Genomic DNA, 23,660 nt, shown 5'->3' on the forward strand with positions numbered 1-23,660 from the left:
CTGGTAGTTTGGGGCAGCCATTATTGCCCTGACACATAAACTTTGTGCATTTCATAAAGGATAGTGAAAACTGTTGGAACTTCTCAATATTGATTAATGCAGAAAAACTTCCTCTTAATATTCTTATTCTCCCCCACTGTCTTCTCAGAAGGACCTCAGGATTTAGTCCCACAAATATAATTTCCTTTCCCCTAAGTGCCTGTTGACTCCCTCTTGCTGGGTCTAGCTTTGTGCTTCCTCTCCTGGGTGGCTGCAGGCCCATACTTTCGTAGCTATGGTCTTCAAAGGCTGAACAAACAGGGTGTGAATGTGAATCTAAAAGCATCAACTCTGTTGTTTAAAGCACATCACAAAAATGCCAAAGGCCCGCCTCTGTTTTGACAAATAAATAAAAGTTTAGCTTCACGTAGGCAAACCGTCTGAAAAAATCATGCCGTGACTGTCAGGTAATGCCAAGCAGTCAATCTGGTGCTGTGGAAGTGGCAGCTTGAATGCATGCCTTCCTGGTTCTCAGCTGCCTTGTCCTCCCACCATGAAATGACAGCTTAACATTGGGGTTGGAGAAAGGAAGAGAACTATTTAGCAAGTTATTTTCCTTTTGCATTTGGATTTTGTCTAGCATATAACTTTTTTTTTTTCTTTTTTTTGAGACAGAGTCTCTTGTCGCCCAGGCTGGAGTGCAATGGTGCGATCTCGGCTCATTGCAACCTCCGCCTCCCGGGTTCAAGCGATTCTCATGCCTCAGCCTCCCGAGTAGCTGGGATTACAGGCATGTGCCACCACGCCTGGTTAATTTCGTATTTTTAGTAGAGACAGGGGTTCACCATGTCAGCTAGGCTGGTCTCGAACTCGTGATCTCAGGTGATCCGCGTGCCTTGGCCTTCGAAAATGCTGGGATTACAGGTGTGAGCCACTGCGCCCAGCCGTATATAACATTTTAAATCTCAGCTACGAAGTGTTTTCACATCCATATTCTCAACTGATTTTTATAATCAATTTGAGATGCATTGTAAGTTTCATTTTACAAATGGTAAAAAAGGAAGCTGAGGCAAAAGTCAGGCAATGAAACCAAAGCATCACAGCAAGTAGATCAAGCTGTAGGATGGGATCCACGTCTTCGTTTCTGTAGTTCTACTGTGTTGCAGCACGCTATCAAGAGGATGCAGTCCTGGTCGGATCTTTAACAGGAATGATGATGGTGGTGCTGGAATTGTTGACCCTTTTTCTCCTCTGCTCCTATGTAACATCTTCTTGCTTTTTGTTCCTTTCCCTCCCCTTCTGTTTCTTTCAGCTTGGATTCCTTAGCACCACCACAGCTCAGCCAGAACAGAAGGCCTTGAATCTCATTGGCACATACCGCCATGTTGACCGTGCCACTGGCCAGGTGCTAACCTGTGACAAGTGTCCAGCAGGAACCTATGTCTCTGAGCATTGTACCAACACAAGCCTGCGCGTCTGCAGCAGTTGCCCTGCAGGGACTTTTACCAGGCATGAGAATGGCATAGAGAAATGCCATGACTGTAGTCAGCCATGCCCGTGGCCAATGATTGAGAAATTACCTTGTGCTGCCTTGACTGACCGAGAATGCACTTGCCCACCTGGCATGTTCCAGTCTAACGCAACCTGTGCCCCCCATACGGTGTGTCCTGTGGGTTGGGGCGTGCGGAAGAAAGGGACAGAGACTGAGGATGTGCGGTGTAAGCAGTGTGCTCGGGGTACCTTCTCAGATGTGCCTTCTAGTGTGATGAAATGCAAAGCATACACAGACTGTCTGAGTCAGAACCTGGTGGTGATCAAGCCGGGGACCAAGGAGGCAGACAACGTCTGTGGCACACTTCCGTCCTTCTCCAGCTCCACCTCACCTTCCCCTGGCACAGCCATCTTTTCACGCCCAGAGCACATGGATTCCCACGAAGTCCCTTCCTCCACTTATATTCCCAAAGGTAACTTAACCTCATGAATTATTTATTTGAGGAAGGCTTTGAGCCCAGTGGCGGTACCAAGAGTGGGCTTGTACCAAAGATGTTTTCTCCACTTTGTGTATTCCAAAGTCACCCCTTGGAGAAGAGGCCTTCAAATGGTGGCTAATTAAATCTGGCTTCTTTGGACTTATTAGAAACATGTAGACTCAGAATTTTTCTATTAGGGGAGATCAAATATCTAAAAACCAGGTCACATCAAGCTATAAAATATGAACCAAGAGAAACAAGGACAGCGTGTGACCTTATGTAAGTCACTTAACCTCTTCAGGTCTCGGTTTCAAACTTGTCAAACAAATGAATGATTTAGATGTTTCAGGTTCCTTCCAGATTAAAAGTTTTCCAACATGGAGTCAGTCCCAGGCAGACACAGGCAGGAGCAGAGAAAGAGGGAGAAAGGGAGAAAATATCATTACATCTGGAAGTGAGGGACGAATTTTGAATCCAGGTGGGGCAAAGAATGGGTAGGAAAGTTAGGAGCATCAGGAAATAGGCAAATTTGTATCAGATTGAAGGTAACTAGCAGTCATGTCTGGAAAATAATAACTTTATTTTTTCCCAATGATTTTAACTTTACTCCTTGTATGAATTATTCAAGTTTTCCATCAGAACCTCTAGCAAAATATAAAATTTATCCTTTATTTTCAAATTCTTTTTGATTGAATGTAATTTTCATGAGATGATGACCCACTTTAGTTGTTCCTCCTAGTGTCCTCTCATGCATGATTACAACCTTCATGATAACCCTGTGGAGACAGCCATCTTACAACTGCCAATTGAAATGAAGAAACAGCCTCCAAGAGCTCAGATGGCCACTCCAGCTTTTCTTAGGCCAAGTCCTGTCTCTAGGGACTCAAAATTCCCATCTCTCATACTTCTTAATGAGGATTACTTGTGGAGACTTCTCTGAGAGAAGTCCGCTAAGCTGCCAGCCCAAATCTTGTTTAATCTCTTGATAACAGATGCTCTTAATCACTGACCTGTCCCACCAAGTCTTTCACTAGTCAAATTTGCATTTGATTTCTTTTCTTTATCTTAGTCATATTCTCAGTTTTACCACTGCATCATAAAATAGTCGAAAGGTGGGAGAAGGAAGATGGACCAAAGAATTAAATTTGAACTGGTTCTCTGAAAACTGAAAATAAGAATTGATTAGATCTCTGCACATGTATGTGCCTGCTCAGTATATGAAGTACAGGAGAAGCAGTTGTCAAGCTCAGCTGTTGGATCCTTAAGGATGCCCTTGGTTTTGGAGTAAGAAAGTGAGTTCAGTGGTTCAGTTCCATTTTTGCCTTCCACATAGGGTCTTTATGAAAATGTGCAACATAATTTATTCTTAAGCCCCAAAGGTCATCTCATCTTTGATTATCTGGCCTAGCTTGGAGATGACCTGGGAAAGGAGGGAATGTGTAGATCCCCAAATATGGAAAAGCTCTTCCCCCCTCCTTACTCTTTTTTCTAGGCATGAACTCAACAGAATCCAACTCTTCTGCCTCTGTTAGACCAAAGGTACTGAGTAGCATCCAGGAAGGGACAGTCCCTGACAACACAAGCTCAGCAAGGGGGAAGGAAGATGTGAACAAGACCCTCCCAAACCTTCAGGTAGTCAACCACCAGCAAGGCCCCCACCATAGACACATCCTGAAGCTGCTGCCGTCCATGGAGGCCACTGGGGGCGAGAAGTCCAGCACACCCATCAAGGGCCCCAAGAGGGGACATCCTAGACAGAACCTACACAAGCATTTTGACATCAATGAGCATTTGCCCTGGATGATTGTGCTTTTCCTGCTGCTGGTGCTTGTGGTGATTGTGGTGTGCAGTATCCGGAAAAGCTCGAGGACTCTGAAAAAGGGGCCCCGGCAGGATCCCAGTGCCATTGTGGAAAAGGCAGGGCTGAAGAAATCCATGACTCCAACCCAGAACCGGGAGAAATGGATCTACTACTGCAATGGTCATGGTGAGCCTTCTGTCTTTTCTCCTTGCTCCCAGATCTCTCTGCTGCTTTTTCCCTAGTCCCTGTTTTCTGAAGGAATGGGAATGCATAGTTTGTGGAATCTCTTTTGTAGACCAAACACTACTTGATCTAGTCGTGTTATAGAAAAAGAGATTGACTGTCTTATTAGAAGTAATACATTCAGAGAGAATAATCTCTCTTCCTCCTTTTCCCCTGGTACCTTTAAAACAGAAGAATGTTGCAGAATCAGAGACCTGAGTGACCCCTAGGGACTTTGTTTGACCTTGTCATTTAACAAATGAGGAATTTGAGTTCAGAGAGTTTTGGCAACATTGATCCAAACAAGAGGCTAGTTGTTTCTGAGGACAGATAGGACGAGACTCCTGACTGTTGGAGCACTTGCTTTTTCTATATGATTAGGCTGTGAAGCAAGTGAAGGGGACAAAACCCAACTTGTCATAAGTTTGCCTCCTTCAATCAGAGCCTTGCTTTTAGATTCCTAACAATTTCCTCACATATATGTTTTCCTCACTTAACTTTTTAGGATCCCATGTCTGTCAGGAGGGTAGGATGGTCTTTTGGATTGTAGACCCCAGAAGCATAATAGGTCGGTCATCATCTGAGGCTCAGTATTACTTTCCTGGTAGTCAGCATGTGTTGCATACAGGCTGGAATATTTTGGCCTTTCCTCTTTTAAGGGCAAAAAAATAGCTTACAGAACTTGTCCCAGAGCTCAGTTTGATCTGAAGACTGCGGTTTTCATACTGTGCAGTAACTTCCCTTTCTTTAAATCCTAAATGAAACTTCAGTCCAGTTTTGATAACCCCATTCAGGTGTGTCCTCTCCCCTCAAAGAGAAAGGGGTGTATCTACTTTTCTAAAAAGCAGTTTGGCTTTTTGTAGTGTTACAAATATTGATACCATTTGGCATGGCAATTCCATTCTTGTGACTCTATCATAAAGGTATAATCAGAAATATTGAAACAAAGTTATAAGCACAAAGATCTTAAACTTTTAAACCAACATCATGTCTCATAGAAATTGAAAACAACAGAAGGACAGTTTTAGGGAAATAACTAAATGAATTATGGTGTATTCATAGAATGGAATATTATGTTGACATTCAAGATTTTATGAAGTTTTTGATTTTAGCCAGGAAAGTGTTTATACTAGGTTAAAGGAAAAAAACAAACACCAAACTGCATACTTTATAGAATACATTCCCAACTCTCATAAAACTTGAAAATAAGACTGAATGGAAATATGCCAAAGTGACATTTTTTTCCCCCAGTGTGGTGGGATTTATGTGTGGGTTTCTTTTTTCTTTATTAGTTTTCTGTACTTTCCCCAAGTTGTCTGTACTAAGTACATGCTACTTCTATAATGAAAAATTTAGGAAAAGTTAAAGTCTTGCAACTCATTTTGCTTCCTCTTGTTGATTTGTGCAAATCAAGTTTGTCCAATCCCTGACCCAGGACAGCTTTAAGCTTTAGCTTTGAATGCGGCCCGACACAAATTCATAAACTTTCTGAAATCATTATGAGGGTTTTTTTGTTTGTTTGTTTTGTTTTTTGACAGAATTTAGCTCTTGTTACCCAGGCTAGAGTGCAATGGCATGATCTCGGCTCACTGCAACCTCCGCCTCCAGGTTCAAGCAATTCTCCTGTCTCAGCCTCCCGAGTAGCTGGGATGACAGGCATGTGCTACCATGCCCAGCTAATTTTGTATTTTTAGTAGAGATGGGGTTTCTCCGTGTTGGTCATGCTGGTCTTGAACTCCCAACCTCAGGTGATCTGCCTGCTTCGGCCTCCCAAAGTGCTGGGATTACAGTCATGAGCCACCTCCCCCAGCATTTTTTTTTTAAAGCTTATCAGTTATTGTTGGTGTATTTTATGTGGCCCAAGACGATTCTTCTCCCAGTGTGGCTTAGGGAAGCCAAAAGATTGGACACCTATGATGTAAATGGTCAAAAGTCAAGTGAAAGTCGGACAGAAGCAAATATCCTAGTTGGGTCTTAGCAGTCTAATCCTGCATAAACTTGAATAAGACAACTATTTACTGGAAGCCTGTCTGGGGAAAGCTTCAATTGCCCCCTTCTTTTTAATTAAAAAAAAAATCTTTTTATTTGTACATATTTCCAAACTTTTGAAAAGTTGCAACAACAGTACAAAGAATACCTATTTACCCATGCCAACGTTTACCTATAATTAACATGTTGCTCTTTTGCTTTATCGTTTGCTCTCTCTACATAAAAAATACACCTATAGGGCCAGGTGTGGTGGCTCATGCCTGTAATCCCAGCACTTTGGGAGGCTGAGGCACGCAGATCACCTGAGGTCAGGAGTTTGAGACTAGCCTGGCCAGCATGGCGAAACTCCGTATCTATTAAAAATACAATGATTAGCCAGGTGTGGTGGCACACGTCTATAGTCCCAGCTCTTCAGGAGGCTGGGGCAGGAGAATCACTTAAACCTGGGAGGCAGAGGTTGCAGTGAGCCAAGATCACGCCATGCACTCCAGCTGGGCCACAAAGTGAGACTTCATCTCAAAAAAAAAAAAAAAAAAAAATTCACACATAGATTTTACATTATAAAATATGTATTATAGAATAGCTTATTATACATTATATAACATGTAATATATAATTATGTGCATATATACACATACATACATGGGAGAAATATTTTTTCTTAATTATTTTATGGCCTTTTATCCCCTGATACTTTAGCATGTATTTCCCGACAATAAGACTATTCTCTGCAGAAAACATACTACAGTTTTCAACCTTAATAAATTTAGCAGGGTTACAATCCTTTGCCTTTCATTTGCCAATATTGTATGTTGACGCAATAAGGCCCTTGGTAGATAATATACTTTTTTTCTCTAGCATAGGATCCAGTCTAGGATCAGAATTGCATTAAACTGCCCTGTAAGTGGCTAGTCAGGATATTTGTTCTGTTGCAGATTTACCCAATTAGTAGAAAACAATGTGAACATCCTGGTAGATAATTAAATATCTGGAACTGTCCTCTCATTATTCACTTTATTACAAAAGCAACTCCATTCCTTTAGTAGTTGCTTTTATAGATTAGATTATGATCAGCTACATTTTAAAACTCTCTTTTGCAGTCTGGTTTTTAAAATTCTTGAGAACACAGCAAGTGGTAGAGTAAAAACTGGTCCAGCAGCAGAAAGCAATTTAATATAATAATCTTAGACGTTCTTATGACCATGGTAACCTTATAAACTACTATGCCTGTGTCCTTAAAACAATATCCTACTTTGTAAAAATAATGGAAGTGCCAAATCAAACAAAGCCCGATCCTACCCTTCTGTGAAAGCAGTACCTCAGCAATGTGCTTTTCAAACTAAATTACAGTAGTTTCATTGAGGCATAACTATCTCTTCCAATAGTTTAGGCTTGTTCCTCAGATTTTTGCATTGGGATATTTATATTTAAGGTATTTTTCTAAGGAAAGTCTTTTCTTTCCAAATTGCTAGTCTCAAACATGGAACTGGGTAAAATCCTATTACAAAGAGAGGTTCTGTTTAGTAAAGCCATTCCAGGTGCTCGGAGTGGCTTCTAGAAACAGGGCTTTGTTGGTCTGATTGCACTGAGTTCTGGCCAGCAGATAATCCTGTATAATAAGATCTTTTCCTGGTCCTTGTCTATTTCACACTGAATTGTTCATGAGGATAAGGTGGGAAGGAAATGGCTTAGCCTTGGGTTGTTTTCTATCAGAGGTCTTCTAAAATCTCACTTATCCCTGCCTACCCTCAGTAGAACAAGTCATGCTCCTGGATGCCATATAGATCCTCCGAACTCTGAAGCTAGGCCATTGGTTTCTGTCTTTCTTGCGAACAGAAACCTCTTTTATTATTCAGCTCTACTCATCCATCTTCATCTACCATGGACTTATAGTTTTTAAAGTTGAACTCCAGAAAGCTACAATCGTACTTCCATGGAGTCCTAGTATTGGAAACATAAGATGAGGCCTCACATGGCTAGGAGATGGAAGAATGAGGGTGCTGTGGTATTTTGTATGCTTTCTTCCTTTCTGAAGTCAGAGCAATTTTATGTTTGGTAGATTTTGGTATGCGTTTCGGGACTGGACTGTGGTTTCATGTAGTGTATCTACTTCAGCAACAGGAATTGGAAGTACTTCAGAATGTTTATATACAAAATTGTAGTTAAGAGATTGAAGTGTCAGCAAGATAAGAATATTGTTAATACTCAATTTGTCATGATTTTATCATTTTTTAAAGATGTATTTCTTTATGTTGTATAACCTCAACGTAATGGGGTAAGTGACGGGGAAGTGTCCAAAAAGTTCAATTTAATTAAAAATTAAGGATGTATGTGGATTCACATTAACCACCAGGTTACATGGACAACATTTTTTTTTTTTTTTTTTTTTTTTTTGAGGCGGAGTCTCGCTCTGTCGCCCGGGCTGGAGTGCAGTGGCCGGATCTCAGCTCACTGCAAGCTCCGCCTCCCGGATTTACCCCATTCTCCTGCCTCAGCCTCCCGAGTAGCTGGGACTACAGGCGCCCGCCACCTCGCCCGGCTAGTTTTTGTATTTTTAGTAGAGACGAGGTTTCACCGTGTTAGCCAGGATGGTCTCGATCTCCTAACCTCGTGATCCGCCCATCTTGGCCTCCCAAAGTCATTTTTTTTTTTATTTGATCTGTTTTGTCACAAAAGAACAAAAGTAAAGATAGTAGAACTTAATCCCTATACAATTGGCCATACATGGCACTGAGAAAAGTCACCAATGATCTAAAAACACTTTGTTCATTTCCTTATAGCTATGGAGGCTACAAAACTGTATTCCAGTCCCAAGTGAAAAACAGCATAGCTGAGAAGAGAAACCAATTGCTGTTCGCTCATTGCTGTTTTTAATTTGTGCCCTTACTATTTCCCTTTTCCTTCTTTCTTCCTCTTCTTCCTCCCTTCCCTCCCCATTCTTCCTCCCTCCTTAACTATTTGCAAAAAGTAGGAAGTCTTGTTCTCAGCAACGAATTGGCCTGGAAATTTAGAGGGAAAGTTTGAAAAGCAGGTGAGCAGTAGGAATTGTCCTGAAAGTACTTATGGACAAAGAAGCTCTGCAAAGTGACAAAAGGAACAAAACATCGGCAGTTTCTGGCTTGGATCATATTTCCTTTTTCCTTCGGACTGTGAAGAAAAGTGAGGGAAAAAAGGTGAGAGACAAAGGAATTGGATATACCTAGTTTAAACCTGCTCAGTTTCTGATTAGCACATTCTTCAGTGCTCTGCCTTGAGGAGACACTGCAGTAAGCATTTGTTAGAAACAGTGATCCCTCTCCACTTAGTTACATGAGGCACATGCTGTAGATAGGCAGCATCTCCTTTAAATCAGCTGCAACAGGGATTATGAAATCAGTCGGGGCAGGCACTGTTTCTCAAGCAGATTGTTTTGTACCCACTACAGCAAAAGGGCAAAGGTCTTATCCTGTAGAACTGGATTCTAAGATGCAATTTCTTCATTCCTTTAGCTCTCGCCATCTGTCACTGTTTAACTCTTTGTGGCTATGTGGTTTGTCTCCCCACATAGCTTCTAAGTTCTTAGAGAGAAGACATTGGGTCTTACTGTGTGTTTCCCTATGCCTAGAACAGGGCTCGAGGAGGGGTGGTCCAGAGCTGAGCTGGCACATATGGTAACCACTAGCGTCATGAGCTATTTAATTTAAAACTAAAATTAACTAAAGTTAAAAATTCAGCTCCTCAGTTGCACCAGCCACATCTTAAGTACTCAGTAGCCACACAGAGCTTGTGGTTACCATATTGGATAGGACAGATAGAGAACACTGCCATCATCATACAAAGTTCTCTTGGATAGCACTGGTGTAAAGCACCCATAAACTAACTAATCTACATATACTTTTTAAGGCCGGATTGTTTCAAAGGCATTGCATTGGTTGTTTTCTTGTTGACTTATACTGATGTTGGTGTTAGGGATTTAAACATAGAGACCTTCAGGTGGGTTCTTTATACTAAATTGCCATAGATGATAAGAATTATTTTTCAGAGCTAAAGGAGGCTTCCATAACAGCACTGCTTTAAAATACGCAAAAACTGACTAGGAAAAGATTGCTGACATCCCTTATCTGATTTGCTTATTTCAAAGTGAAACACATCAGCCAGTGGACACTGGAGAGCAGCGTGATGCCAAGAGAGAGAACCCTGCTAATTCAAAGGCCAAGGCAGCTTTGTAAATGCTTGGGTGCTTACGTTTAACTAGTGTGGAAATGGATTAACCTTCAGTGACTTTAGACTTGGATGTAAATATATGCCGTCCAAAACAATATTTTCCCTAAGCTATCTATACCACAGGTCAGCAAGGTATTTTACCAGGTATTTTAAGAGAATCTAGGAGATTTTTAGGATTACAGGTTGCAACTACTCCACTCTGTTTGAAAGTGAGTAGTATGAAGTGGCCAGAGACACCATGTAAATGATGGGTGTGGCTCTGTTCCAGCAAAGCTCTATTTGCAAGAACAGGTGGTTTGTCCTGCAGGCTGTTGTGTACCAGCATCTGGTCTACACCATAGACTGGTCATCTTTTAGCAGCTTCTTCTCTTTCACCTTCTGCTGGTTTGCACAGCTTGGATAAACAGTCTGATTCTTGGAGCCTTTCTCGAATTTCAACAGTTCGAGCTCAGTTTTTCCTCTAGCAGTAACTGTTTCTAAGTCTGCTGAAGGGTTAAGTAACAAAGGAGAACCATCAGCTATGAGTGGGAGCGAGGAAAAGGTGGCAGCTGTCCTTGCATTTTCCCTTAAAAATTGTTCTGTGCTTCCTCCATCTCCTAACAGATGTTAGCTTTCACCAGAAGAGCTCCATCTTCTGTATGGGTCCACCTCACAGGTGTACCTGCCATGTACCTGCTACAACTCATCTCTTTGCCAAACTGGAGCCATAGAGAAGAGAGAGGGGGTCTGGGAGAGCTGAGGTTCAAATCTATTCTGCTACTAAAAGGTTGGATGATCTCAGGCAAGGCACTTCCTCTCTTTGGATCTCATCTTTCTTTGCAAAATCAGGAGACTCGAACCCATCACAAAAGGGCCACCAGATTTTGATCAGTGTGACAATTTATTTGTGCCTTACCTGAGTGTGCCTACTGTCTTGCTGGTTTCTATCAGGAAAAACATTGGCCTGAGGGGTCCTGCAATGTGCTGTAGGGTGGGGAACACCGCGCTGCTAGTCAGAGGGAAGAGACCAGGCTCAATGCCAACCTGATGCCACAGAAGGATTGTGTGCTCACTGCAACATGAAAGAGCTTTCCCCCAGGTTTATAAGAGTGTGAGGGCAGGTTAGTGAAAATTTCTATTTAAATTAGGTCACAAGGTTGGGGGAAAACCAAGAGAATGTGTAATAACTCTGTGTGCTTTTATGGAGAATGTGAGATATTTTTTTTTCTTTTTTTAAAATTATACTTTAAGTTCTGGGGTACATGTGCACAAAGTGCAGATTTGATACATAGGTATACATGTGTCATGTTGGTTTGCTGCATCTATCAACTCATCATTTACATTAGGTATTTCTCCTAAAGCTATCCCTCCCCCAGTCCCCCACCCCCCAACAGACGCCAGTGCGCAATGTTCCCCTTCCTGTGTCCAAGTGTTCTCATTGTTCATTTCCCATTTGTGAGTGAGAACATGCAGTGTTTGGTTTTCTGTCCTTGTGATAGTTTGCTGAGAATGATGGTTTCCAACTTCATCCATGTCCCTACAAAGGACACAAACTCATCTTTTTTTATGGCTACATAGTATTCCATGGTGTATATGTGCCACATTTTCTTAATCCAGTCTATCACTGATGGACATTTGGGTTGGTTCCAAGTCTTTGCTATTGTGAATAGTGCTGCAGTAAACATATGTGTACATGTGTCTTTATAGTAGCATGATTTATAATCCTTTGGGTATATACCCAGTAATGGGACTGCTGGGTCAAATGATAATTCTAGTTCTAGATCCTTGAGGAATCGCTACACTGTCTTCCACAATGGTTAAACTAATTTACACTCCCACATTAGGAGTGGGAATATAGGAATGTAAAAGCATTCCTATTTCTCCACATCCTCTCCGGTATCTGTTGTTTCCTGACTTTTTAATGATTGCCAATTAAAAGACACAGACTGAGAAATTGGATAAAGAGTCAAGACCCATTGTTGTGCTATATTCAGGAGACCCATCTCATGTGCAGAGACACACATAGGCTCAAAATAAGGGGATGGAGGAAGATCTACCAAACAAATGGAAAGCAAAAAAAAGCAGGGGTTGCAATCCTAGTCTCTGACAAAACAGGCTTTAAACCAACAAAGATCCAAAGAGACAAAGAAGGCAATCATTAAAAAGTCAGGCAACAACAGATACTGGAGATGATGTGGAGAAATAGGAATGCTTTTACGTACACCAATCAAACGTAGATTTCGTCTTTTCAAACGTAGATTTCGTCATTTCTTTTTACTCTTTTTTCTCTAACCTTGTCATCTCACTTTATTTCATTAATTTGATCTTCAATCACTGATACCCTTTCTTCCACTTGATCAAATCAGCTATTAAAGCTTGTGCATGTGTCACAAAGTTCTTGTGACATGGTTTTCAGCTCCATCAGGTCATTTAAGGTCTTCTCTACACTGTTTATTCTAGTTAGCCATTTGTCTAATCTTTTTTCAAGGTTTTTAGCTTCCTTGCAATGGGTTCGAACATGCTCCTTTAGCTCAGAGAAGTTTATTATTACTGACCTCCTGAAGCCTACTTCTGTCAGCTCATCAAAGTAATTCTCCATCTAGCTCTGTTCCATTGCTGGCGAGGAGCTGTGATCCTTTGGAGGAGAAGAGGTGCTCTGATTTTTATAATTTTCAGCTTTTCTGCTCTTGTTTCTCCCCATCTTTGTGGTTTTATCTACCTTTTGCCTTTGATGTTGGTGACCTACAGATGGGGTTTTGGTGTAAACGATCTTTTTGTTGGTATTCATTTCTGTTTGTTAGTTTTCCTTCTAACAGTCAGGTCCCTCAGCTGCAAGTCTGTTGGAGTTTGCTGGAGGTCCACTCCAGACCCTGTTTGCCTGGGTATCACCAGCGGAAGTTGCAGAACAGCAAATATTGCAGAACAGCAAATATTGCTGCCTGATCCTTCCTCTGGAAGCTTCATCCTAGGGGGCAGCTGCCTTTATGAGGTGTCTGTTGGCCTCTACTGGGAGGTGACTCCCAGTTAGGCTACATGGGGGTCAGGGACCCTCTTGAGAAGGCAGTCTGTCCCTTCTCAGAGCTCAAATGCCATGCTAGGAGAACCACTTCTCTCTTCAGAGCTGTCAGACAGGGACGTTTAAGTCTGCAGAAGTTGTCTGTGGCCTTTTGTTCAGCTATGCCCTGCCCACAGAGGTGGAGTCTAGAGGAAGCAGACTTTTTGAGCTGTGGTGGGGTCTGCCCAGTTTGAGCTTACTGGCTGCTTTGTTTACCTACTCAAGCCTCAGCAATGGCAGATGTCCCTCCCCCAGCCAGGCTGCCACCTCGCAGTTCGATCTCAGATTGCTGCAGTAGCAGTGAGCAAGGCTCCATGGGTGTGGCACCTGCTGAGCCAGGCACAGGAGAGAATCTCGTCTGCCGGTTGCTAAGACCTTGGGAAAAGTGCAGTATTTGGGCAGAAGTGTCCCGTTTTTCCAGGTTGTCTGTCAGGGCCTTCCGTTGGCTAGGAAAGGGAAATCCCCTGACCCCTTGTGCTTCCCAGGCGAGGCAACACCCCGCCCTGCTTCAGCTTGCCCTTTATGGGCTGCATCCACTGCCCAACCAGTCCCAGTGAGATGAACCAGGTACCTCAGTAGGAAATGCAGAGATCACCCATCTTCTGCATGGATCACTCTGGGAACTGCAAACCGGAGCTGTTCCTATTCGGCCATCTTGATCCCACTTCCGAATGTGAGATATTTTTGTAGTGATTGAAATTGAGCAGTTATTATAGAACTAGTAATGTCTTGAGTCTTTCATTCCCTTCAAGTGTGTAACCAAAAATTATAATATTCCAGCATGCAGCCTGATTGTAAAGGAATGGAAAAGTTCTATCCAAAGGTTTCATCTGTCTCTGAATATTTATGATGAGGGACACTTTGGTTTCACATGAGCCAAGGAGCCCTAGCCATAAACAGAACTCCTGAGAACAACCTTGCATTGGTCACAAGGGGGGTCACGAGGTATTTACATACCTAGTAAATGCTTTACTTGCTTTGGAAAAGTTGCTCAACTCTTGTATGGGCTGGGAAGAGGTCAGCAGGTCATATCCACCTGTAGAGAGTAGCCAGCTTCTGGGATACACATGTCCTGGAAGTAAAACCCTCCCAGTCTATTAAGTATTAATAAATAGGTGCAGGTTTTGGCTATACTGAAAATCCTTCTTAACTTTAGTATTTCTGATCATGGCTTATTAGTGTGAACATGACTCTCCCCAGTAAAAACTCTCTTAAATTACATGTTTACCACAGATCAGTGAATCTTTGTAATTTGTTGGGACTACGTGCTTAAATTTTACAAGATAACATAAAAATGATCTTGCGAATGGAGAAAACTGTCACTCAGTTTTCTGGGTGGAGGCTGGGGGTATAGAAATAATTTATTTCACTTCTAGAAAGGCAATGTCCACGTCTGGTTTCATATGCAGGTTACAGGCTAAGTGCTCTGCTGGGAAGAAGGTGGCTTCCAGGGACCCAGGCAGACCTCTTGTCCACAGGATATATTTTTAGCTATGACAACCAAATTTCTTCCTGGAAAAATGCTTATGAGAGATATTAAATAAGAGAGGAATTATTCTCTGTCTTAGATGATATTTCTCCCTCTTTGTTCTGCTTTTTGGTATATTATCTCTTGATTGAGAGTTATTGTTATCTATATGTTGCATTATTTGCCTAAATAGAAGCTAAATGGTCAGTCTTCCCAATTCTGAATTAGTTGGAATTTGGCTAAAGCAGGGAAATACATTATATGAAGTAAACATGCTATCCTACTCTGAAATGATGGAGGGAAGTTTGGGATAAGTTTGTAACCAGGTTCACTCTTAAGGGATCTCAAGGCAAAGGAAAAACTAGAAAATAATCTTTAAAAAGACTTGTTATTCAACTGCTTAACTTGTGATGTTTTTATTTAGTTATATACATTTGAACACCATGTTCAAGGCACTGTTCCAGGACTAGGGCTTACTAGGCTTTAGTAACATAGTGTTTGTTTTCATTTTATTTTTTGGAAAATTTACAAGTTGGAGAGCAATGAAGATCATGGGGAATGTGTGTGTGTGTGTGTGTGTGTCTGTGTGTGTGTGTTTGTATGTAAGTCAAGGTTAGAAGAGATTCACTTAGTCCAGTCCTCTCATTATACTGAGGATGAAGCTGAGGCACAGGAAGAAAGGGTGACTTGCCCAAAGTCACATGGCCAGTAGGGTTAGAGGGAAGCCAAGGCCTGGCTCTCTAATTCCCGAGACAGTGCTCTTTATATTTGACATGTTGCTTTCCTGGTCAAAGGACTGCAGGGTTCTTCTGCTCAGTGCAGAGGACATTCTGGTTTGTAAACAATTACTCAAGTTTCCTGAATGAGAAAACACACAGGTGATGCAAAAACCTAGAAGATAAATGAGGATACTGGAGACTGAGGTTGGGGAAGCAAAGGAATGAAGGAACATAGCCCTTTGGCCCTTATCAGGGCCATAGGGTAGATGAGGAGGCAGGGATGGAAGGCGTGTCTCAGAGCCTGACCTGCTGTCTCCCCCTGGATAACCTGGGTGACACTGGTAATGGTTCCCAGATGATAATCAAGCCGGAAGGGGAAGCGGTATGTGTCTACCTTTGATGAGCATCTTTTACCTGGATGATATCAGGCTGCGGGAGGTGAAGGAACTGGTAGCTGTGAGATAAATTAGGCGATCTTCGCTCCAGGTGAAAGCAACTTAAAGAAATTCTTAAACTCTTTCAACATGCATGAAACCTTCCCACCTTTCTCTTGAAGAGACAAAGGTATTCTTCTTCATGTCTCCTTTCCTTGAACCCTCTTAGAGACTTGAGCACCTTTCTGGCTGCTTTTGACATTCTCTGACTTTAACTCAGTTTTACTTGAAAATCTATAAGAAAGTTCCTCTAGGAGAGTCTTATTATTGGTGACGGAAGGGAGAGAATAATACTTCTTGTTTGCTGAATGCTTATGATGTGCCAGGCACGGTTCTGTGGGATTTATATATATATTCTTGTTGAATTCTCAGAATAACCTTATGATGTCAGGATCATGCCAATTTTACACATGAGGAGCAGTGGCACAGAAAGATAAAGTAAGTTGACTAAGGCCACACCACGAGTCAGTGGTGAGCCAGGACTGGCTCTCAGGCATATGGCTTTGGATCTGGAGCTGGGAACTAGTGCATACACTGCATCTCACTCTTACCCTTCCATCCTTTGGTGAAGGAGGAGGGGAGGTGTGGACAGACACTTGAAATCTAGACCATCACAAATACACTGTTGCAACATATTTCTCCTCAATTTCTACTTGTTTGCCTTTCTAGGACCCCATGATGAGGAGTGGGGGTTGATGGAGAGACATATTCAAGAGATTTATATTCAAAGAAGCAACCAAGATTCAGAAAGATGGGGTTGATAATTGTTTACTTCACCCTGGGAGGCAGCATAGTGCAGTGAAAGGTGAGGGCTCATACGTCAGATATACTTGGGTTTTGAATATCAGTCCTGTCTATGCCATGGTACCAAGCCTGTGTCTCACCTGTAATGTGGGTGTGACTCCTATCTCATGGGATGTCTATGCAGATTGATTGATATAATATGTAGTATTGATAACATTGCCAGGTTGGTTGCCCCTTTTTCTTCCCCACAAGGTCAGGGAGATGAGCCATACTGAAGCATTCATGGAGAGCTGAGGTCAGGCAGAGGGACATTATATCTGATTTTCAACCCAAGTAGAAATCTGTCTAGGGTCAAAATTTATAATGAGTCACATAGGCCAGAAAAAGTGGTTGCAGAGGCAACAACTGCACTAGGAACTTTTACTGTAAAATGCCTTAAAGATTGACCAGTATAAGAGTGGAAAAGAAAATCAGAGTGTGAGGCCAGGTGTGGTGACTCACGCCTATAATCCCAGCACTTTGGGAGGCTGGGGCCTGATCACTTGAGGTCAGGAGTTCGAGAACAGCCTGACCAACATGGTGAAACCCCATCTCTACTAAAAAATCCAAAAATTAGCTGGGCGTGATGGTGCGTGCCTCTAGTCCCAGCTACTCAGGAGGCTGAGGCGGGAGAACCACTGGAACCTGGGAGGCGGAGGTTACAGTGAGCCGAGATCTCACTACTGCACTCCAGCCTGGGTGACAGAATGAGACTTCATCTCAACAAAAAAAAAAAAGAAAAAAGAAAATCAGACTGTGGCATGGGTAGTCTAACTCTAACAATATTAGAGGCTGGAAGGAAGGAAATTTACTCACACTGGTCTGCTCTTGTAGGATGGGTGGCACCTGCTAAGTTGATGGGTGCAGCCTTGGGAGGCAATAGAAGGGAATATTCTGTGTACCAGTGAAAAAGCAAACCTGCTCATTGGGAGATGTGTGGAGTGGGGCAGCATTGGCTCGGGAGGGAAGCTGTGCAGAGGGAAGGACCCCGTAGGCCTGATTTTGCTCACCTTAATGATAAAGGTCTTGGATTCAAATATTTGTAATGTCTCTTTTCATCTTAAAATCCTTCTCTTCGGAGATGCAAAAACTGAAACTTGCCGTTGAAAACAGCCTACAACCAAGCCCTTCTGTATTTTAGGATTGAAATTCAAATACTAAGTTAAAGTACAGACCAGCTGGCTTGGTGGTCGAACCTCTTATTAGCATAACTTTGATGTCTCAATTTGAATGTAAAGACTGTTCTTTGGGGAAATAACACTGCTTAACAACCAAGACATAATTTGCTTAGCATACTTATTTATATACTGAATTAAGTTATATTTTAGGACTTGAGTTTCTGGTTATAACATTTTTTATTTCTTCCATTCTATCCCTGATCCACAATGTACTACTCAAGCAAAGCAAATCATAACATCCCTCTTTCCCTAGCAAACCAGCAAAAATGGTTTTACTCAGTAACAGCCCAGTTCAGAGTTCTAAGTTCCTATGAATCCCAACCACAGGCTTAGAAAAAAAATGTTTCCTTCCTTCCCCAAGTGTGATTCCTCTTTTAGGATTGGTCAAATGTGGGAGAATTTGTCTTTATTGGGGGTTGTGAACAAAACCCATCTCCCAGACTCAGAACCCTGCAGACTTCTTCCTCTTTCTAGGGTAAGTAGTAAGGGCCAGTCCAATAGTGGGAGTACATTGGCAATGCAGTGCAATTGTAGGAGTGGAATTGCATGGTTCTTATACAAAGATTTCCTAGAGGTTTCAGTGGTTAGGTGACAGAAGTCAATCAACTGTAAGCTGTGCTGTGGATATATTTGAACAATATTAATAAACTCTTCAATCAAGTATCAGGAATAGCTTAAGAAAACTTTCATCTGAATCATTAAAACCACCATATGCAGTGTTTGGAAATGAACGAATCAAGTGTGTTAGGGATGATATGTTATGTTAGCACTTTGCCACTTTGGTTTTGCTTAAAATGAAGTTATGGGGTGTTTGTTACCACCGGCATAGGCAAGATCAGGAGGTGATTTGGAATGCAAAGATGACATAAAATGTGATTACTATGATATACATTTTTAACCTTTATAGGAAAGGCTCCTTCTGCTACATTGTTTTCACATTCTACTTTTCTTTAACAAAGATTGATATGCTTCCTGAGTGCCATGTCCTGTTCTAAGTTTTTATAAATATCAACTCCATTTTCATAACCCTATAAGGAAGGCCACTACTATTCCTGTTTTAACAGATGGGGAAACTGAGGTTTGAAGAGTAACTTCTGCAAGGTCACATAGCTAGGAAGTAGCAGTGCCAGGTTTTAAAGTCAGGCACTGATCTGACGCTAGACACTGTCCCTTAATGATCAGAATCTGCATTTTCCCATAAATTACTTGGTGCTAGAAAGGTCTAACCTTTTGTGGTTGATTTAGAAAACAAAACAAAACAAAAAAAACCAAAACTGTGCTCAATCAAGAAAAAAATTATTTACCTTAGCAAAGCCCAGCTTGTTCTGAAATAAAACGCCTACAAAATTGTCATCAGCAGTACATTTTCCTCTGTAGAAATCACTCAGATTTCCTACTTGTTCATAAATTGCTTGAAAAAGAAAAATTCTAAAGCCAGACACCCAGTGGCTGAAGGCTCTACAAGGCTGTTTTAAGAAATAGAGGCTGTTTCAAGTCAGAGGTAATGGAATCCTTCTAATCTGAACTCACTTCTATTGAACTTGATGTTTTTCTCAGCACCAGACAGCAGTGGCAACAGCAGCAGCAGTTGCTGCAACCAAAGAAGCTTTCCCTCCTTTGCCAGGTAGACTTTTTGACTAAAAATTCCAGACAGTCATCCTGTCTGTCAGCCCGAATTTCCTATGGGAAGTAGGCTTGAAGTGTAAACAGCAGGAAGCCAGGCTGAAAGGAGCAGGTTATTCCCTTTAAGAGGCTGCTGTGTCCTAGTGTTCCAGCTCCAGGCTGACGGCCGCAGTCATTTTCCAGAGGCGGGGTTGGACTGTTCTCACCCCCACCCCCATCCCACTGCCTTTTCCACCTCTGAGTCCAGGAATGCCATTTCCAGAAGACAGCACCTTTCTCTTTAACCTCTTAGGGTGTTTGAGGATTATAAAGCACACAAAACTGTTGGCAGGAAGAAAAGCCTCTTATGGTTGTATCCTAAAAAGCATTATCTTATGCACAAGGTGGCCAGAGGCATGGCCTTTGACTTTGGGAGTCAGAGACTGTTATTCTCCTCAGACCCGCCCTCTAGTGACTTTGTTCTCTAGCCTTTAGGGTGAAGCTATTAATTTATTTATTTATTATTTTTTGAGATGGAGTCTTGCTGTATCGCCTAGGCTGGAGTGCAGTGGCGTGATCTCGGCTCACTGCAACCTCTGCCTCCCAGGTTCAAGTGATTCTCCTACCTCAACCTCCTGAGTATCTGGGACCACCATGCCCGGCTAATTTTTGTATTTTTAGTAGAGACGGGGTTTTGCCATGTTAGCCAGACTGGTCTCAAACTCCTGACCTCTTGGTCTCCCAAAGTGCTGGGATTACAGGTGTGAACCACTGTGCCCGACCTAAGGTATTTATTTTTAAAATGTATATTTCACTCTCTGTTTTAACTAACAGCTCTTAAATTTAAGCTGTTTGGGATATTGAAAAGCAAATCAGCATTTCCCCCACATAGGACTCAAATACAAATAGAAAAATTACTTCTAAAAATGTATGTCCTTGAGTCAACCTGGTCAGGTATTACATAAGCAGATTTTGCAGAAGAAGAGGAATTTCTGGAATTCTGCTGATGTTCTTCATGAGTAATTGGTGGTTAACATTGCAATGTATGTATAGAATTTGACATATTAGGCTTATTGATGATGTGTCAAATTTTAACGAATAGGTGAATTCAAATGTATAAGTAAAAAAAACCTCTTACTATATTTCACCAAATCTGAGACACAGTTAATTGTGAGACATACCACTCTTTTATACACCACTAAGGAGAAAAAGGAAACACTACAAACAAATTGTGAAAAGGCATTGATTAAAATATACATTCAGGTGTCTTAGAATTAGTAAATATGGCGATCTTTCAGCCGCAGTCTCACCTTTTTTCCATAGTCTGACAACATGGTTCTAACGCCACTTTTCCTCTGCTTGGCCTATTGGGCAGCAATTGACACTCTTACCTCCCTTTTCCTTGAAACACTTTCTTCCTTTTGCCTCCAAAACACCACATTGTCCTGGTTTTCCTCCTCCATCTGGGGCTGTTTCTTCTCTGTCTCCATGGCAAGTTCCTCCTCATTTTCCTGACCTCTAAACAGTGGAGAGCTCCAGGACTCAGTGCTTGCACCTCTTTTCAATGTACACACTCTCTCCCTTGGTGACCCACAACTTTAAATACCATCTATCTGCTGGTAATTCCCAAGTGCATATTCCAGCCTGGATCTTTTACCTGAACTTACTATAGAAATATGCTCCTGCCTGCTTGACAGACCCAGATGTTTAACGGGCACCTCATGCTTAAGATGTCTAACACCAAATTCCAAACGATACCTCCACATCAATTGCCCATCACAGAAAGTGGTCCCCTGCCTTCCACTTGCTCAGGCCGAAACCTTAGCATCCTTGATTCCCTTATTACATTCTCGCCCCATATTTGACTCATTAGCAAATCCTGTCTGTCAGCTCTACCTTCAAAATACATGCAGAAGTCCACCATCTCCCATCACCTCCATGGACACCACTTTGGCCCAGACCATTATTACCTCTGCTGGATTACTGCTGTGGCCTCTAACTGGTTGCTCCATTTTTATCTGGGCCCCCTTCAGTGTATTCTTGACCCAACACCTGGAATGATATCATTTAAATGTAAAGTCAGATTGAGTCATTTCTCTCCCCAAGGTCTCTAGTGACTTTCTATTGAATGCAGAGTAGCAGCTTAAAGGCCAGATGTGATCTGCACTCTCCCAACTCCAATTTTTTCTCTCTCTATGACTCCTACTGGTCCCTCTGCCTGGCCCACTTGCTCCAGCCATGCCAGCCTTCCTGCTCCATCTTGTCCATGCCAATACCCTTCCTGCCATTGCACCTGCTGCTCCCTTTGCCCAGAACCCTCTTTCCGCAGATAATCTGCACAGCTTTCTCTATTAAGGGCTTGATGCTACCTCTATGAGGCTTCTCTTAGATGTGACAGCCCCATCACCTTCTACCCTATCCTCTTTCCCTGCTTTGTTGTTCTCCTTAGCTCTCCTCCCTATCTAACACAGTTTATGTTTTATTACTTCCCCACAATGGAACGTAGCCTTCACAAAGAAAGGGATTTTGTTTCACTTGGCATTTGTTCACTGCCATGAAAAGTGCCTGTACCTAGAAAAGTGTCCGGCACAAAGTAGATAGATGCTCAAGAAATTTTTGTTGAGTGAATAAGTTAACAGCTTCAGGTATTTGGGATAGCTTCAAAAACAGACTAAGATAAAGAGGAAGGAGGGATGTTTTTGTTCTGTTTTTTGCCCAGTGGAATGAAATAAAAGATTATTCATTTTCCTCGCAGTATCAGTGATATTTCTTCCATTTGGAAAATTGTCTACTGTTTTGATAGTCTATCATTGGAAAACACGTTGTCCATTTACTTCAAGAGATCTTTGCACAGTGTTTTTTGTTTTTTCTTTTTCTTTTTCTTTCTTAATAGTCGCCAAGGTTCATCTGAGCTTACGGTTATTGTCTATTAAACCTTCAATCAGATAGTGATAAATTCTGCTTCAGAAATAATTTTTTTGCAGCTAAAGTAAAATCTAAACAGATCTTCTAACTTTTACACCTCAATTAGGAAAGGACTATTTTTAACCTGGGGCATACATAGTTCCCAGCACTAATAAAGCAGTTTCCTCTGTAGTGGACGTACTGGAAGTTACTGCTGTTGGTACACAAATTTTTAACCACGCTATATGGTATACTGGTTACTATGAATCACAGGTACATGTGGGTATGTTGCTTTTAGGAACACTTACTCTGTTATTAGGCCGGAGAGACCACAGCTTGGACAGCTGATCTCAGCAGAAGGATTCTGCTGCAGTGGGAGAATCTGGGAGAACTTTCCCGCTTGTGAGCTTTGACCACTCAAGTGGACGCAGTGGATCACTCTCAATGGGAAGAGGGCACTGGCAGAGGGAGAGGCCCTTGTATAAGAACGCGGTTCCTGGGAGCCCAAGTTTCACCCATTGGTGAGCACAGAACACCATAGAACCGTTGTCCTTTCTTCTCATTATTGTAGAGGCTGGAGATCTGGCAGGGCCACAAGGCTAGCGTGTGTGTGGGCCTGGGGCCACTCAGGTTCTCAGTGGCTTAGGTTACAGAAGCTGATGAGATGACAGATGGTGAGGAAACTCAGTTAAGAGGATAGAGATGACAAAAAAAAAAAGAGGCTGTCATTCATTCATCCAAAGATATTTGTGGTATTCCTCTGATAAGTTCTGGGGATACTGCTAGTCAAAGCAGTGTGGACTTGGGCTTGGCCTCAAAGGCACCTTTGAGGACATGACCATTGTATGTGGAACATCAATTCCAGTAATGTTAAAGCCAGGCTTTTATTCCAATTTCTGACTTTGACATATGTTGCTTTGTGTATTTGCTGTATGTGCTGTGGCCATCTTTGTCCCTGTATCTGCAGCTTGTAAGGTTATGGACACAGTGCTTGCCTACGAGGAGCATGTCTTTTGAGGAGGTTCGGGGGGATGTTAGAAGGGAGGTTGTCTTGAGTTCATGTCTCCCATCTTCCATGTGTACATCTCAGGAGACTGCTGTGTGTGTGTTGAGAAACTGGCACAGGGATAACTGTGGAGTCATCTGTCCTGGGAGGAGGTTGTGTATTAATTGCCTCCCTGGGAATTTTCTCATTATTTAACCCTTTACAACTCTCTTTCTAGAAGAATAATGAGAACTGATATTACATGTAACAAAATGTATTGGGGGTGCTTGAATCTTTTTATAGGATGAGTTTGATACCATCAAAACGTTTATAAACCTATCTCTTAGATGCACCCATTCTGTGTGAAGCATGGTTGTGCAGCATGAAAC

At 42.1% G+C, this 23,660-nt stretch overlaps 1 protein-coding gene across 1 annotated transcript in view; it reads left to right on the forward strand.

Moving 5' to 3' along the window:
- Positions 1-23,660, forward strand: part of TNFRSF21 (TNF receptor superfamily member 21) — a 75,396-nt gene that overhangs the window by 21,342 nt on the left and 30,394 nt on the right. The window contains exons 2-3 of the mRNA XM_023212977.1: positions 1,292-1,943; positions 3,442-3,936. Coding sequence (XP_023068745.1) covers positions 1,292-1,943; positions 3,442-3,936 — 1,147 coding nt within the window. The remainder of the gene's footprint in view (positions 1-1,291; positions 1,944-3,441; positions 3,937-23,660) is intronic.

Source organism: Piliocolobus tephrosceles, chromosome 5 (assembly GCF_002776525.5).
Source record: "Piliocolobus tephrosceles isolate RC106 chromosome 5, ASM277652v3, whole genome shotgun sequence".
NCBI lineage: Eukaryota > Metazoa > Chordata > Mammalia > Primates > Cercopithecidae > Piliocolobus > Piliocolobus tephrosceles.